Source organism: Pteropus alecto, unplaced genomic scaffold (assembly GCF_000325575.1).
Source record: "Pteropus alecto unplaced genomic scaffold, ASM32557v1 scaffold88, whole genome shotgun sequence".
Taxonomy (NCBI): Eukaryota; Metazoa; Chordata; class Mammalia; order Chiroptera; family Pteropodidae; genus Pteropus; species Pteropus alecto.
Window position 1 is genome coordinate 16,851,499 of NW_006494611.1, and position 14,731 is coordinate 16,866,229.

The 14,731-nt window shown below is 41.8% G+C and overlaps 1 protein-coding gene across 1 annotated transcript in view; it reads right to left on the reverse strand.

The window, feature by feature from the left end:
- Nucleotides 1-8,212: 8,212 nt before the first annotated feature.
- The window catches only part of IFIT3 (interferon induced protein with tetratricopeptide repeats 3), a 10,036-nt gene continuing 3,517 nt past the window's right edge, over nt 8,213-14,731 (reverse strand). Inside the window, exon 3 of the mRNA XM_006925965.3 lies at nt 8,213-10,230. Within this exon, the coding sequence (XP_006926027.1) occupies nt 8,772-10,230 (1,459 nt within the window). The 3' untranslated portion in view covers nt 8,213-8,771. The remainder of the gene's footprint in view (nt 10,231-14,731) is intronic.

A 14,731-nucleotide genomic window follows, 5' to 3' on the forward strand; every position in this document is an offset into this window, starting at 1 on the left:
CTTTATCGGTTCAAATGTTCAGCCAGCCAATAGTGAACATCTGCGGTATGCCTAACACCACACTCGCATCTGGAGGTAAAATGATGGAGGAGACGTTCCCTTCTCTCAAGTGGCTTGCTATCTAGCGGGAAACAGACACATAACTACATATTTGATTTTGTTCTGAGGTTCATAGGAGACTTCTTGGGTCATGTTAATGATCCCAACCTGAAGATAAATAAAGAGTTATGCTGATATGAAGACAGTTCTATGACTCTCCATTCATGAAGTCATGGGATTTTCAAGATTCCTTTTCTGTAAGCAGGCCATAAGCTCAGGCTCTGTCAAGATCCTGAAGTGGCAATGGAATAAAGTGTAGCAGTGCTTGGTCTTTCATTGACACCTTAGCCTCCAGCTCAGCTGGGCTCTCTGTATTGGGGTCTAGGGTATCTCCTTCTGCAGGGGAGGAGGGGAGGTTTGGCCAATCCCTATAGGGGCTGGTCATTGCTTTAGAGCAGTAATTCCCAACGAGGGTGATTTTTGCCCCCCAGGGGGCATTTGGCAATATCTGGAGGCATTTTTGATTATCACAACAGGAGTTGGAGGTGCTACTGATATCTAGTGGGTAGAGGTCAGGGCTGCTGCTAAACATCCTAGAATGCACAGAACAGACCCTCACGACAAGGAATTATCTGGCCCAAAGTGGCAACAGTGGCAAGACCGAGAAACACTACATTTGTTTTGAAAGAACTTTTTGCAATGGTGGAAATATTCTAAATCCCTGCTGTTTAATGTGGTAGCCACCTGCCACTGGTTACTACTGATTACTTGAAATGGAGCTAACTAGTGCATCTGAGGAACTCAATTTTAGCTTTTATTTTAATTAATTTAAATAGCTACACAGTGGCTATGGGATTGGACAGCACAACTTTAGATAAAGGCCTGTACTGTGAGATGCTTGGCTTGCCCCACCCGCCTTGATGGAAGCTGCAGATAACTTGGGAGATAGCGATTTCTTGAGCGTGCAGCTTTCACATTCTACGTAGTTCAATAAGAAACTACTCATATCATCTGGTAACAGTGATCTTTGGCTGTATATGGGGAATATATGTATGTATCCCTCCTCATAGGAGACTAGTAATGCCATTCTCTCTGCCATTCCATATATACATCACAATAAATATCTCCTTAAAATAAAAGCTAAAAGATTTGAGCGTTTGTGTTTAAGAAAAACTTCATATTCAAGGTAGAACTTGCTTGAAAGTACAGCAGTAGAGAGTGTGGGTAGCTTGCTTTACTTAGTAAACTCTTGGCAAAACCTCATTTACAAGCTTTATCTGTTGTCCACAGGATTCTATACAGCTCCTTCTTTAATCTCCCTCCTTCAGCTTTTTCATTAACTTTTTGAAGTTCCTTTACAAAGATAACTTTAGCATACCAGTTTTCAGGACTCAGCTCTCTGGCCCAGCTCCTAGGGTGGGAAGGAGGCACTTCTTGGGTGTATCAGCCAGATAGTTCTTGGGACTGCCAACAACCTGGGTTGTTGTGCTTCTCTTGAAGAACTTTTCGAAACACATCTTAACCTTTTCATTTTACTTCCCTCCACATTATTATTCTGCCAGTTCTTCCTTATAAACAATCTCTAGATACTGAATTCTTTGACTTGAGAACATTGCAAAACTGTTTACCTTGGCTATGCGAATGTGTGCTTCTGAGAGGGCGGGGGGGAGCAAAACTGAACACCCATTCAAGGTAAGAACTCTCAGAAAACTAGGAACAAAGGGGGAACTTCCTCAACTTAATAAAGAATGCCTGCGAAAAACCTATAGCTGTCATCATATTTAGTCGCAACTATACTTAATAATGATGTTGCAGGAAGCGACACCCAACGGAGGAAATTGGATGCTCAGACAACTTTGTTAGAGGAAGGAGAATTTATTAGGCCGGCAGAGTGCGTGGGGTTAACAACTCCATGCACGAGCTCACTTTGGTTAGATTTATTACAGTTTATATACCTCTGCAGTGTTCATGCAAGGGGCACGTGATTCCTTTGTCTGAGGTTTCATGTGTGCCTCATGACTCAGGATGGGGAGGGGGAGCTTTGGGTGGGGGCTGTAAATGGGGAAGAATTTCCAGGCCACTGGTCTTACAGGTCATTTGTCTCGTAGAACCTGCAACCTTGGCGTTATCAGCACTGTAATAGGATTCTGGAACAGAGAGATGGAACACCAAGGCTATAAGCAGGAAGCAGCACTTATTAATGCCAGCACCTGCTCAGCGGATTCCTATCCAAAGGCTGAGCCCCAAATGTAACATAACAGGCAGTTTTATACAGTCTTGTTATTCTTACACAGCTACAGAGATAAGGAAGGACATTGGTTGGTTGGCAAACCATGAATCAACAGATGTGAGCTGGAGTGTCCTTGAGGTGGGGGAGGTAGCTATGGGAAAACGTTAGCTAGAGAGTCCTGGAAAGGGGGAGAGAAGGCAGTCAGGAATGGACTTTAACTGGCCGAGTGGGTCATTTCTGCAAGCCCTTTCCTTTGCATATTTCAGATGCCTCCTCTCTTCTCTTAATGAAAAGCCAGATGCTTTTCCCTGAGCACAGAGCTCAGGGAAAGTTCAACATTGTCAACATTCTTCCAAATTGCCAGGTTGTTTGGTGCTGCCACTACAGCATCTCACTTCGATGACCTCTGACCAATCTGGGCTTCAAGTATTCATGGAGACAGAAGTTACCACACTAGGCTATGAAGCCTTGGAAAAGATTATCAACATCATGATGTGAGCACATCTATTCTGTCAGGTTTGAACACCAGCCAAAAAGGATTAGATCTGCAAAAGATTTATCAACACTGCACGATGATGTATAAGCCTGTCACCTGGCTGCCTCTGGGAGCCACATTTTTGTGAACTCCTATGCCTATGTATATAATTAAAACTATTTTTTCTTTTGTTAATCTGTCTCTTATCAGTTTGATTCATGGGCCCAGCCATTGAATCTAGGAGGATAGAGGAAGATTTTTCCTCCTCTACGTGATCTAAGCCCATGTTCTTTCTACTCCTATGAATTACAAATCTCTGAGTTTTCTAGTGTCTCTAGTGATGCACATGTTAACAAATTGCTTGTTTTTCTCTTGCTAATCTTTCTTTGTCAATCTAATTTGCAGGACCCCAGCCCAAGAACCTGTGATGGCAGAGGAAAATGATTTGTCTTTCTCCCTTACACTATAAATAATCTTACCAATATTATTACTACATGCTGAGTCTGTTAGTTCTTTTACCCAATGAGCAAACCTAAGAGTGGTCTTGGGTCCCCTCGCCCTCATGTTTGAAGGACCTCGACTCATGAAATATGTTGCAAGCACTGTTTGGGAAAGGGAAGGATGAAGGGACGGGGGATGACAAAACTGGTGCTGTTGGCTGGAGTCATTCGTGGTATGCAACAGCAACCGAGCTACTGTCTGTAGGTAAGAGGTTTACCTGTGCAGTTTGAAACTGAGAAATCCAACCCCATGAGAGTAGGCTTGGGGATTCTCTCTCTGACTGCTTTTGGCCCAGCTGGCTAGAGTAGGGGTAGAAACCTTGCAGCCAGGGAACAGCCTTTGGTTTTTATTCTTTTCCCCCCGTGGGAGGAGAAAGAGCTGAAACATTCCTAAAGGTGAGCTTTGGATGGACCAAAAATAGTAAAAGTTTGTATTGCTCTTTCTTCCCAGTAGGAAGAAAAAAGTTAATCAGTTCCCAGAGGAAAAGGAAAAAAACAAACTTGTTCTAGTCATTTCTTCAGCCCGGTTGCTGCCAAGGCTGGAATAGCCTTTCCCTCCCCCAACTCTTGCATTTTAACTCAGAACTTCCCAGGCAGCTAATGTTAACCCTGTAAGTGCTGAATTTACCGAAAAGAGTTTCAGTAAATTTGCGATGAGGGAAAAAAGGCTTTGTGTTTTGTGGCTATTACTTTGGGATCTATGATGAAGACTAACATAAATCATTACATGCTTATAATTTCATAAATTCTAGTGGGATCATCTCAATCAAGAAAAGCTTCCAAAATAAAAGAAAAAAGTGTTAGTGGGACACAACTTTCTTGCTTTTTGCAGCTTGTGCAGGGGGTGGAATTCAAAATTTTTGAGTATTGGAAACAGAACAGGTCTCCATCACTCACGATGTTTGCTATGATGTTCACCTTTCGGAGCCTCTGGAAAAAGGGAGATAGAATAAAAAGAGAGGCAATCTCCAGATGGAGGCACACTTTTGGAGTTTGAAGAAGCTTAATGAGCCCTTGTGAAGTCAGATGTCTGATGCTCAGAGGCTGATGATAGTTCAGGCCAATGTGCCTATTTTTAAGTGGGTCAATTAGAATTCTACAACTGACAAGGCAAAAAGGCCGTGGAAAGCCTTGCTTGTCCCAACGACTGGCTGGCCCTTCTGTGTCTAGACTTTACTGAAAGAAAAGCAACGGACTCTTTTGAAATCTAGAATGCACAGATCCTAACTGCCTGGACCTGACTTCAAGCTGAAGTCTCGGACTGTCTGCTGCTGAGTTGTTTCAGCCTAGGCTTGCGCTGTGCTGAACTGAATGAGGGTGTAGGCTGTGTGAACAGAATCCAGACTCTGGGTCCTTTGCACATGCAGGACACCCTTGTGTAAGGCTTTACAGTATGAAAACATAATGAGTGCCCGATGTGACTCTGGGTCACAAACAAAGGCCCACAGGAAAGGGCATTTTTCTTACTGACCATCTGAAATATAGCAGGAGATAAGCTCTATATTTTTTATTGTAGAGGAGAGAAGAAAAATCTTTTCCTCTATCCATCTTAGGTTCTTTGACTGGAGCCCTGCCCATTAGATTTACAAAAAAGATTAACAAGAGAAAAACAAACAGAAGTTTCTCAACATGTGCTTTATGCATATTTATGAAGGTACCCACTGATGAGTCACTCAAAGGGATGGTTAGAACTTGGGCTTATATAGCATCCTAACAAAAGGATGATACATTTGTAGAAAAATGAGGAGACAAAGGGGAGAGACTTTGAGCTTCTAGGGGATGCAAATTGCGGGAAGGTAAGTACATGGGAAAAACTAATGGAAGATAAGAGTTAGGTGGTAAGGTTTTTTTTGTGTACTCTTTCCAGTGCCATCTCCTCTCTGGTTCTTATCTTTTTCCTGGTACAGGAATGGGGGTGTGGGAGGGGTGCGTATCTGCATGGAGAATTTATATTCTGCTTTTAGGCAGTTGAAGGAGGGCAGATAGCTCATCCTATGTCTGCTTTTTATCAAATGCTTTCAGCTCAAAATAGGCCTTATGCCAAAGTGACATATTTTTAGGATGGCATACTCTGAACTCTTTCATGGTAGAGAATATAGTTTCATTTCTGACTAGTGATTCCTGTTGAAAGCTGCAAGTCAGGGTAGGACACATCACAGGGAGTGTGACCCCCTCCTCCCACCCCTGACAGATGGAACATTTGACCTTGCTTCTGGCTCTCTCACTGCCTTGGACTTGCTATTTTCAACTTTAGGAACAGTTGCAGTCTGCGAAGATGGATTGATATCCTGACTCTATGTTCCTCACCTTTGTCCTAATATGCCCACCTTAGTAAGGTACATAGTCTGATTATTAAATACAGTGACACTAGAAAATGGCCAATTTTTCTGGGCTCACTATATAAATAATCAGGATGGATGAGTAGGAAGTGATGTAAACCCACTTAAATTTTTTTTTTAAAGATTTGGGACTTTGTTTTGGCCCATCCCTGAAAACAGTGTCTCTTCCCAGATGAGTTGTATAAAGCGAAAACACTTTCGTCCCTCTTGCACATATATAGCCTTTCTATTGGAAAGGCCTGGGTGAGAAAGTAGGGGATAATTGGACATAATGAAAAGTTATGATTCCTCAATGGAACACTTAGATTTGTAACAATGAAAAAAAGTAAAAACTCAACACCTAGGGAGCTTCAGAGGAGGGGAGAAGCATTAACCATTTTTGTTCTTCAGAATTGTTCTTGGAAGCTTTCCTTCCTTTCTCCCCAGGCCACCTTTCCAAATCTCTGCTAGTGCTTTGAATTCTGACTGCTGAGCCTGTGAGCACAAGGCACAGCAACGGGGCCTGAGGTGGGGGGGAGGGGGGAGGCGGTAATGGGAGGTGGCAAGGGTGGGAGACAGCTCCTGAACTTTTGCCCAGAAAACCTCAGATGTCATCTTTACTCACGAGGCAGATGAACTGGTATCAGGGATGAGCAAATGTTTGGAACTGCCAGGCAGTGTCTCTGAAACCAAGGACTCAACTGAATTTTTGAACTGGGCTAGAACACCTAGATGGGAGGTCCCACAGTGGAAGGCCACATGGAAGAGCCTTTTAACCTGTACTTCCTACGGTATATCCTTCTTGGGCTACTTGAATAATTGTAAACTCTGTTCCCAGGGTGTACTGTGTGTGTCTTCAGGGACTGTACTTCTGTGTGTGCCTGGTGACCATGACAGTGCCTCAGCCCAGGAAGGCAGCCAGGTCAGCTTCAACTTACTGGCTAGAGCTGTGCTGAGCCACCAGGTAAAAAGAATAATACAAAAAACTGAAAGCGGAAGTGACCTGGACTTCCAAAATAGGCCTTTATAATTAGTAGGATGGCTAAATTCAAGATCCCTAAAGGGTATAACTGAGGTTAATACTGCAAAATCTCACCCTATTGTGTAAGATCCTACTGATAATACTTTAGCTGTAAAGACACCTTGGCTAAGGACCATGGGGCTGGACTGTGTTAGAAGAGTGTTAGTACAAATTAGTAGTTAGAAAACAGTCATGGGAATTTAGAATACAGCATAAGGAACATAGTCAATATTATTGTAACAGCTGTATATAGTGCCAGATGGGTGCTAGAGTAATTGGGGGGATCACTTCATAAATTATATAAATGTCTAACCATTGTACTGTATACCTGAAACTAAAACAATTTTAAAAATGTGAAAAAAAAAAAAAGAATAGAATTGCTTTGAAATAGGGAAAAAAAAGTGTTAGGTTGGAGACTATGATGCTTAAAAAGGCCTGCTTGCTAGGCTGACCCTTAGTTGACATCTGAGAACTTGGATTTTCGGAGTGTTCCTACCATTCTCTAACAGATAAGCATGGCTTATTGTGCCTAAAGTGCTTGAGCAAATGATGTGGTTAATGCCAACCCCTGCTTTCCTTCTGGGAATCTGGAACTTTGGTAGGTGCTAAGCAGAGGGTCCCTATGTGACTAATTCCCAAGAAACCATTAGGCATAGAGTATCTAAATAGCTTTACAAGGTTTGTGACAATTTGATGCTGGAGGAATTAAGCAGATCCTGTATGATCCTACTGGGAGAGAAATCGAGTAAACTTGTGCCTCATTTTCTTTATTCTTGGACCATGTGTCTTACCTGTGCTGATTTTGCTGTGTATCTTTTTGTTGTCATACATCTTAGCTATGAGTATGACTCCACGTGGAGGCCTATGAGTCTTTCTAGTGAAAATCACCAGACCCACGGGTTGTCTTGGGGACTCCTGATTCCAAATTCCTGGAATTGTCACTGAAAAAACAGTGCAGCCCTATTAGGAAATAACTCCATCTAGTGGAGCAAAGGAGAGGAAAGACAGGCCGTGACTGTGGATCTCTCTTCAGCCTACACAATTTCCTGTGAGGATTCCCCTTTGTAAGGCTCTTCTTCCACAAATGGCTGCCCTCAAAGTCCCAAACCATGAGAATACTGGCTAGGAACATAGCATCATTCTCAGAGAAACCTCAGATTCCAGGTTGATCCCCTTGGTGATCCCTATTGCTGGTATATTTCCATATAATTTAGGAGAGAGAAAGGAGCAGGGACATCAGACTCTTCTGTTTATCTCAAAGTGGAGCCAGTGTTTCTCCATAATCATAGGTGAGCGTGTGTGTGTAGAGGGGGGTACTGTGAAATGATATTTGGCAGGGAGGCAGTTGCCAAGTTATTCCTGGGTGCACAGCAACCCTAGTCTAGAGCAGCAGTTGCTAACTGGGCACGGGGTTCAGCTGAGGCTCCTGAGCTGGAATGAGAGTCATAGTTCCCATAGTCCTGGGATGGGCTGGCTACAGGGTGAGTCTTAGTTCCAAGGTGATTCTGAAATGGGCATGTTGGGAATAGCATGACATGGCTGTAGCAATCACCCACCATCCCTAGCAAAAGAAACTTTGGGAATTAACATTACTCTTAGTCACACAATTACACATGCGAGCCACACAAATACTTCTATCCCAAATGGAAATTTTAAAATTTATTGTAGAATTACTATCAAGAACACATGTTAATTCCAGTGTCACTATCAAGAATACACACACACACACACAGAGCTGAAGTTAAGAGCAACATATAAGGAATATTGCGGGATTAGTCAAAAACTAGTCTTCCAGGAGGCTCAGGAGGTTAAATCGTAATGGGATGACAGATGTGAGATTCTGTTGGTAGGCAGAATGATGAACCTTGGCAAGAAGGGCAGAAAGGGGGTACTTCTGGTGAACTGAGTGCAAACTGAGAACTAATGACATCGCACAGGTCTGAAGGGCTATTTCTAGTAGTAATTCATTATAAGACCTGCAGACTAGGGAACTGTGTGTGGCTGGTATGGACAGGGGAGACAGACATGAGAAAACAATTCTCTAACAATGTATCTTAATGTAATAAGCAAGACTACCTTGTTCAGCAAGCTCAGATTGGGGAACTCTTCCCTTTCCACCCTTTGCCCCATCATGACTACCATTCCAGGCTTCCTCCTCTCTGTTCCTTTCCCTCCTTTCTGTTTCAGCTCAGGGGTCAGGGAGCTCTCTGAGAGTGGAGCTATCTGCACCCTGGCCAACTTCCTCACTGCCTTCTTTGAGTTCTGACGCTGGCAAGAAAATGCTGCTTATGCCTGAAGGGCTGTCCCTTAGCAAGCGGCCCAGTTCCTTCTCAAAACATTCGGCTGCTTGCAGCAGATATCCATTCTTCTTGTGAATTAATCCTTGGAGATACCAAGAATTTGGTGCATTTTGTGGAAGCTGATTTTCAGCTACGTTCTGTGGTTGGCATTTCTCCTTTTCTTTCTCAGTTGATTTTATGCTTATGGACAAATCCTTTAAATAATGTTGAACAGGAGTGTCTTCAGACTTCCCATGATACTCCTGAAAGTTGCAAGAGAGCTGATGGAATTGTTTCATCTCAGCATTGGGCAGCTCCTTGTTGAAAGCTGTCTGATAACATTCTGTTTCTGGCTCAGCGAGATCAGAATACGCATTCAGAGGATTTAGTACCTTCTCAATAGCTTTTTCTGAATAGTCTCTAGCATATTTGCTTAGTTCTTCTATCTTCTCTCTATTCCAGCTAGCGTTAGAATACCCTGTGTTCTCAATTTGTCTGACTTTCGCAGTATAGCAGCCTGAAATCAGGTAACAGAGGTGGCTATTGTTTGGCATGGATTCCAATGCTTTTTTTAACAGTTCAATAGCTTTGTCTAGATCACCTTTCTTTTGGTAAAATTTGGCTGCACTGTGAAGGATGTCAGTTTGGCAAGGAGCTTTCTCCAGGGCCTCTATAACCAATGGTTCCCCTTCAGCTTCTTTATTGATCTTTTGCAATTTCAGGGCCAAGAGAACTTTGATATACTGGTTGTCAGGACTGAGCTCAATGGCCTGCTTCAGAACACTGACAGAGCACTGCTTCTGTGGTTTATCATCCAGACAGTACATCGCAATTGCCAGTCCGGAGGAGAATTCTGGGTTCTTGGGTTTCTCTTCCAGAGCCTTCTCAAAACAAACCTTCGCCCTTTCATTCCACTTTCCTCCACATTGTAGCAGTGTCCAACCTTCTTCAGAGTCAAGCTCAGGACACTCAATACTGTAAGGGTTTGAAAACTTCTCGCATAGGTGTTTTACCTTGTCTACATATACCTGAGCTTCTGAGAACCTGCCTAGGTGATAGTAGACCCAGGCGTAGTTTCCCCAGGTGACCAGACTTCGGATTTCTACCTGGTCAGTGCGTTCTCGTTGGATTAATTCTTCAGCTTGCTGTAAGTATTCCAGGGCTGCCTCGTTTTGACCATGCAGGTGTTTTATGTAGGCCAACAAGTTGTACGTGGTAGCTTTGCACTCAGTGTTTAAAAATTCAATCTGGTTACGCACTCTATCTTCTAGATCATGTGAGAGACTGTCTTTCTGAAATAAATTCCACGTGAAATGGCATTTCAGCTGTGGAAGAATTTTCTCCAGAGAGTTCTTGCTGCTGACCTCACTGTGGAGAAAATAAAATGGTCACTGTGATGTACACCTGCCAAGTAGTGCACCCTGTCAAGTGTGCCAACCTGACAGCCATGAGATGCTCAGATATTTAGTTAAACATTAGTTCTGGGCATGTCCGTGAGGGTATTCCTGGAAGAGATTAGCATTTGAATTAGTAAACTGAGTAAAGCAGATTACCCTCCCCAACATCCAATCCGTTGAGGGACTAGACAGAGGAAGGGTGAATTTGCTCTCTCTGCCTAGTTTCTTGAGCTGGGGCATTGCTCTTCTCCTTCCTTCAGACTGGGACTTTTACCATCACACTTCTGGATTCTCAAGCCTTCAAACTTGGACTGAAACTTACATCATTAAGTCCTCTAGTTCTTAGGCTTTTGGACTCAGAATGGAACTACACCATCAGCTTTCCTGGGTCTGCAGCTAGCAGACAGTGGATCATGGTATGTCTGTTTCCATAATCATGTGAGCCAATTTCTCACAATGAATCTCTCTCTCTAACACACACACACACACACACACAGATAGATAGATATACAGATAGATAGCTATTTGAGAATATTTTAACAAATAAGGGCAGTACAAAAAATTTGATATGGGAAGTAAAAAAAAAAGCGGAAGAAAATAAATTACAAATTAGGTAGAAATAATACAAAAGAAGGTTAAAATGCTCCATGAGGAAAACTAAAAGGTGTCCAGTTGTATAAAGATTCTTTCCTTGCAAGAAATAGGCATAAAGCTGAAGACCTAGTTTGGTTTCTCTGCTGAAAACATGCAAAATAACTTAGAAAAGCCAGCCAAGGTGAAATGTGAGCCCATTACTTGTACCTGCCTACTTCTGATCTGAGAAAAGTTGATGACTACAGCACAAGGAAAAGCAGATGGTAGGGCAGCCAAAAGTTTCTATCCTACGTCAATCTTTAAGTAAAAGCTGAAGAAAAACAAGCCCTCAGTGAAGTCTGAGTTCTGCAGTTGTCTGACTGAATTTCCTCCATTGTAGTCCTCAAAATAGTTTACTTCTTGGCCAGCAAAGGCACAGAAGAGCCTGAAACAACTGTCTTTAGCAAATGCCTGCTGCCTCTTCTCAGCTTCTGTGGGTTGGGCCTGATATCAAGGAGCAGCATATTAAATATCGGTTCTGTTTTTCTGGAGAACCTGACAACCCTAAGTTTTCCTAGACAGAAGAGCAGGTGCTTTCTTCTTGCTTCTTGGACTCTCCTTTTTATAGCTGTGGTCTGTGCAAGAACGCACAAAGCACAACCCTTCCTCTGTGTGAGCAGATATACAGGAGGTGAGGTGAGGTGAATGAGAGAATAGTGAGATCTCTCTTGTCCCGCTCAGGACTAAGTCAGGGTTCAGTCCTCAAACATTCTGGGTAAGATTTATTTAGTCACCCAATGAGTCTTTACGGGGCTACCTTTTTTGTGTCGCTTTGTTAGTTTTGGGAGACACTAAGTAAAATTAAGGTTATCCTAGCCCTCTCTGTCCCCAGGAGCTCAAAGTCTGGTTAGAAGGAGTTGTGAAAATAAACAAAATCCCAGGGATGTTTGCCACCATGCTATGTGATTTAGTCCTTTTCCCTTCATCTTTTCCACCACTTCTGTATGGTCACACACAGACCCATGAAGTCTGGTTGAAGCAGTCTCCCTGACATAAGCCAGATCCCCAGAGAGAATAAATTTGTTTTGAGAAACGAACAAAATTGGCAAATTTGTGTTTTGTTGTTGGAAGAAACTGAGGGAGATCACTGCCTTATTTATTGATAAGTAGGTTATACAAGTTCACAAAGTATATTCTCATATTTTCTAGGTCTTGAGGCGTATTTTACTAAGTTTGTGCTGCTTTCTTACCAGTAGATGCTTGGCACCATAGGACTGAAAAGAACCTCCCAAAATCATTAAAACCAGTGTTGACCATGTTTTTGATTTCACAGACCAGTATAATTTCAGAAAAATTATAAACCAAATAGGGCTGCCAACTTATCTGGTAATACAAGGACATGGAAAGAACTTTCATCCCCAAAGACACCAACCATCTATTCTTACCAACGTTTTATTAGGGAGAGAGGGAGAGAGGAAGGGGGAGAGAGAGAGAGAGAGAGAGAGAGAGAGAGAGAGAGAGAGAGAGAGAGAGAGAGAGAGGAAACATTTTTATTATTATTGACAATAGTCCATAACTGTCAATAATCACTTTAAATGTAAATGCACTAAATTCTCCAATCAAAAAGACGTATAGTGGCTGAATGGATAAAAAACAAGACCAAACTCTATGCTGCCTTCAGCTTTAAGGATACACGCAAACTGAAAGTGAGGCAATGGGAAAAGATATTCCATACACATCAAAATAAGTTCAGGGGCAGCTATACTTATACTGGACAAAACAGACTTTAAGCCAAAGGCTGTAAGAAGAGATGAAAGTCACTGTATAATAATGAAAGGTCAATACAAGAAGAGGATATAACATTTATACATAGTTATGAACCCAACATACAAGCACCTAAATATATAAAGCAAATACTAATAGATCGAAAAAGAGAAATAGCTAGTAATATAATAATTGTAGGGGACTTCAATACCCCTTTTCAATAATGGCTAGATCATCAGATAGAAAATCAATAACAAAACATTGACATGTTGGACCAGATAAAATTAGGCATTTACAGAACATTTCATCCAACAGCAGCGGAACACACACTCTTCTCAAGCGCACATGGAACATTCCACTAGACCATGTTAGGCTACGAAATAAGTCTTAATAAAATTTAAGAAGAGTAACATTATATCAAGCATTTTTTCCATCCAGTATTATTCGGACATAAAAAAGAAGAAAATTCTGCCATTTGACAACATTGATGGCCCTTAAGGACATTATGCTAAAAGAAATAAGCCAGAGAAATAGAAATACTGAATATGACTTACATGTAGAATCAAAAGAAATAAAAATTTAAAAAAATCAAACTCATAGAAACAGAATAGTAAAATGGCTGCTAGGGGTAAAGGGTAGAGGAAATAGGAAGAGGTCCTTAAAGAGGTACAAACTTTCAGCTGTGAGATGAACAAAGTATGATGCTTTAATGTATAACTGGTGACTATAGTTGATGACGCTGTACTGTATAACTGAAATTTCTGAGAAAGTAGAATTTAAATGTTCTTCTACTCCCCAAAAAGAATATGTGAGGTAATGAATGTGTTAATTAACTAGATCGAGGGGGAATCCTTTCACAATGTTTATGTATATCAAATCACTACGATATAAATATCTTACAATTTTTATGTCAATTATACCTCGATAAGGCCGAATTTTCAAAAATTTTTCTTAGCAATTCTTATCACTTTTTCCTCTATGTGTAAGTACATGAAATACTCTGCTTTTTCTTTACCTTCGGGTTTTCATTATATATTTATTATATGTTGACATATTTATGATATTAACATATTTAACTGAGTAGATCAAAACAAAACATCTGAAGATAATTCCGATTTAATAAAAAACACTAATGTCTTTCTAAAAATCAATACGCCATTTGTCAAGATTTCCTCACTTACTAATTTATATCATGTGTGCTTAAAAGTTGCTCTAAATATTCTTAATATGTAGATGTGCAAAATGTAATAAATCACTGAACAATAATTAAATTCAGATATTTAAAGGGAAGACAAGGAAGCGGGTAGAATGATGGCTGCAGTAACTTGATAGAATGTCTCTGTTCAGGTTCAACACGGGGAGTTGAATGCCCTTCCTACCTGGAGATTGCGTATCTGGCAGAAAACATTAAAAAGGTGGAAGTTCCTCTAGCCCAGGCAGAGATTTCTCAAGAGCCTCAAGTGCAGCCATGAGGTTTTGCTGACCAAAGCAGATACAGGCAGCATTGTTGCTCCTTGGGAAATATCTAGAATCAACCCATTTAGAGTCTTTCCTCCTTCTCCTGCTCACCGACTCCAGCGTAGATGCCACGTCTCCTTCCAGGGCCTTGTCAAAGCCATTACAAGAGCAATATCTTTAAATTTTCAGAAAGAGGTCTCATTTAAATGGTAAGAATAGGAGTTCCCAGGGAAATCTCTGAGGCAGCTGGTACCACAGATGCTCTGGTTATGGTCCAGCAGATTACACGAAGGGACAGGCAGACCTCATGCCAGTTAGTTGGTCAGACCGGGCACAACCCATCACTTCGAAAAGTGAGCCAAGGAACTCTCCAGAGCAGTACTTCTTAAACTGTGCCCACGGACCAAATCATCTGAGGAGGGTGAGGTGTTGGACTCAGACCATACTGTGAGTAGCAAACGTCCAGGAAGAGTTTTGGGAAGTGATCTCCAGTCACCAGTTTTTCATCCCTAAAGCACCCCTCAAACAGGCAATTCTTGTTTTAGGTCAACATCCTTCTACCCCTCCCACTCCCCACACACTCCGAGCTTTCTCCACTTACATTTACACACATACAAGGCAGGGAGCATTGAGTGTGTATAGAAAGTGACAGTGGTCCTCTTTAAATATGTGTTTGC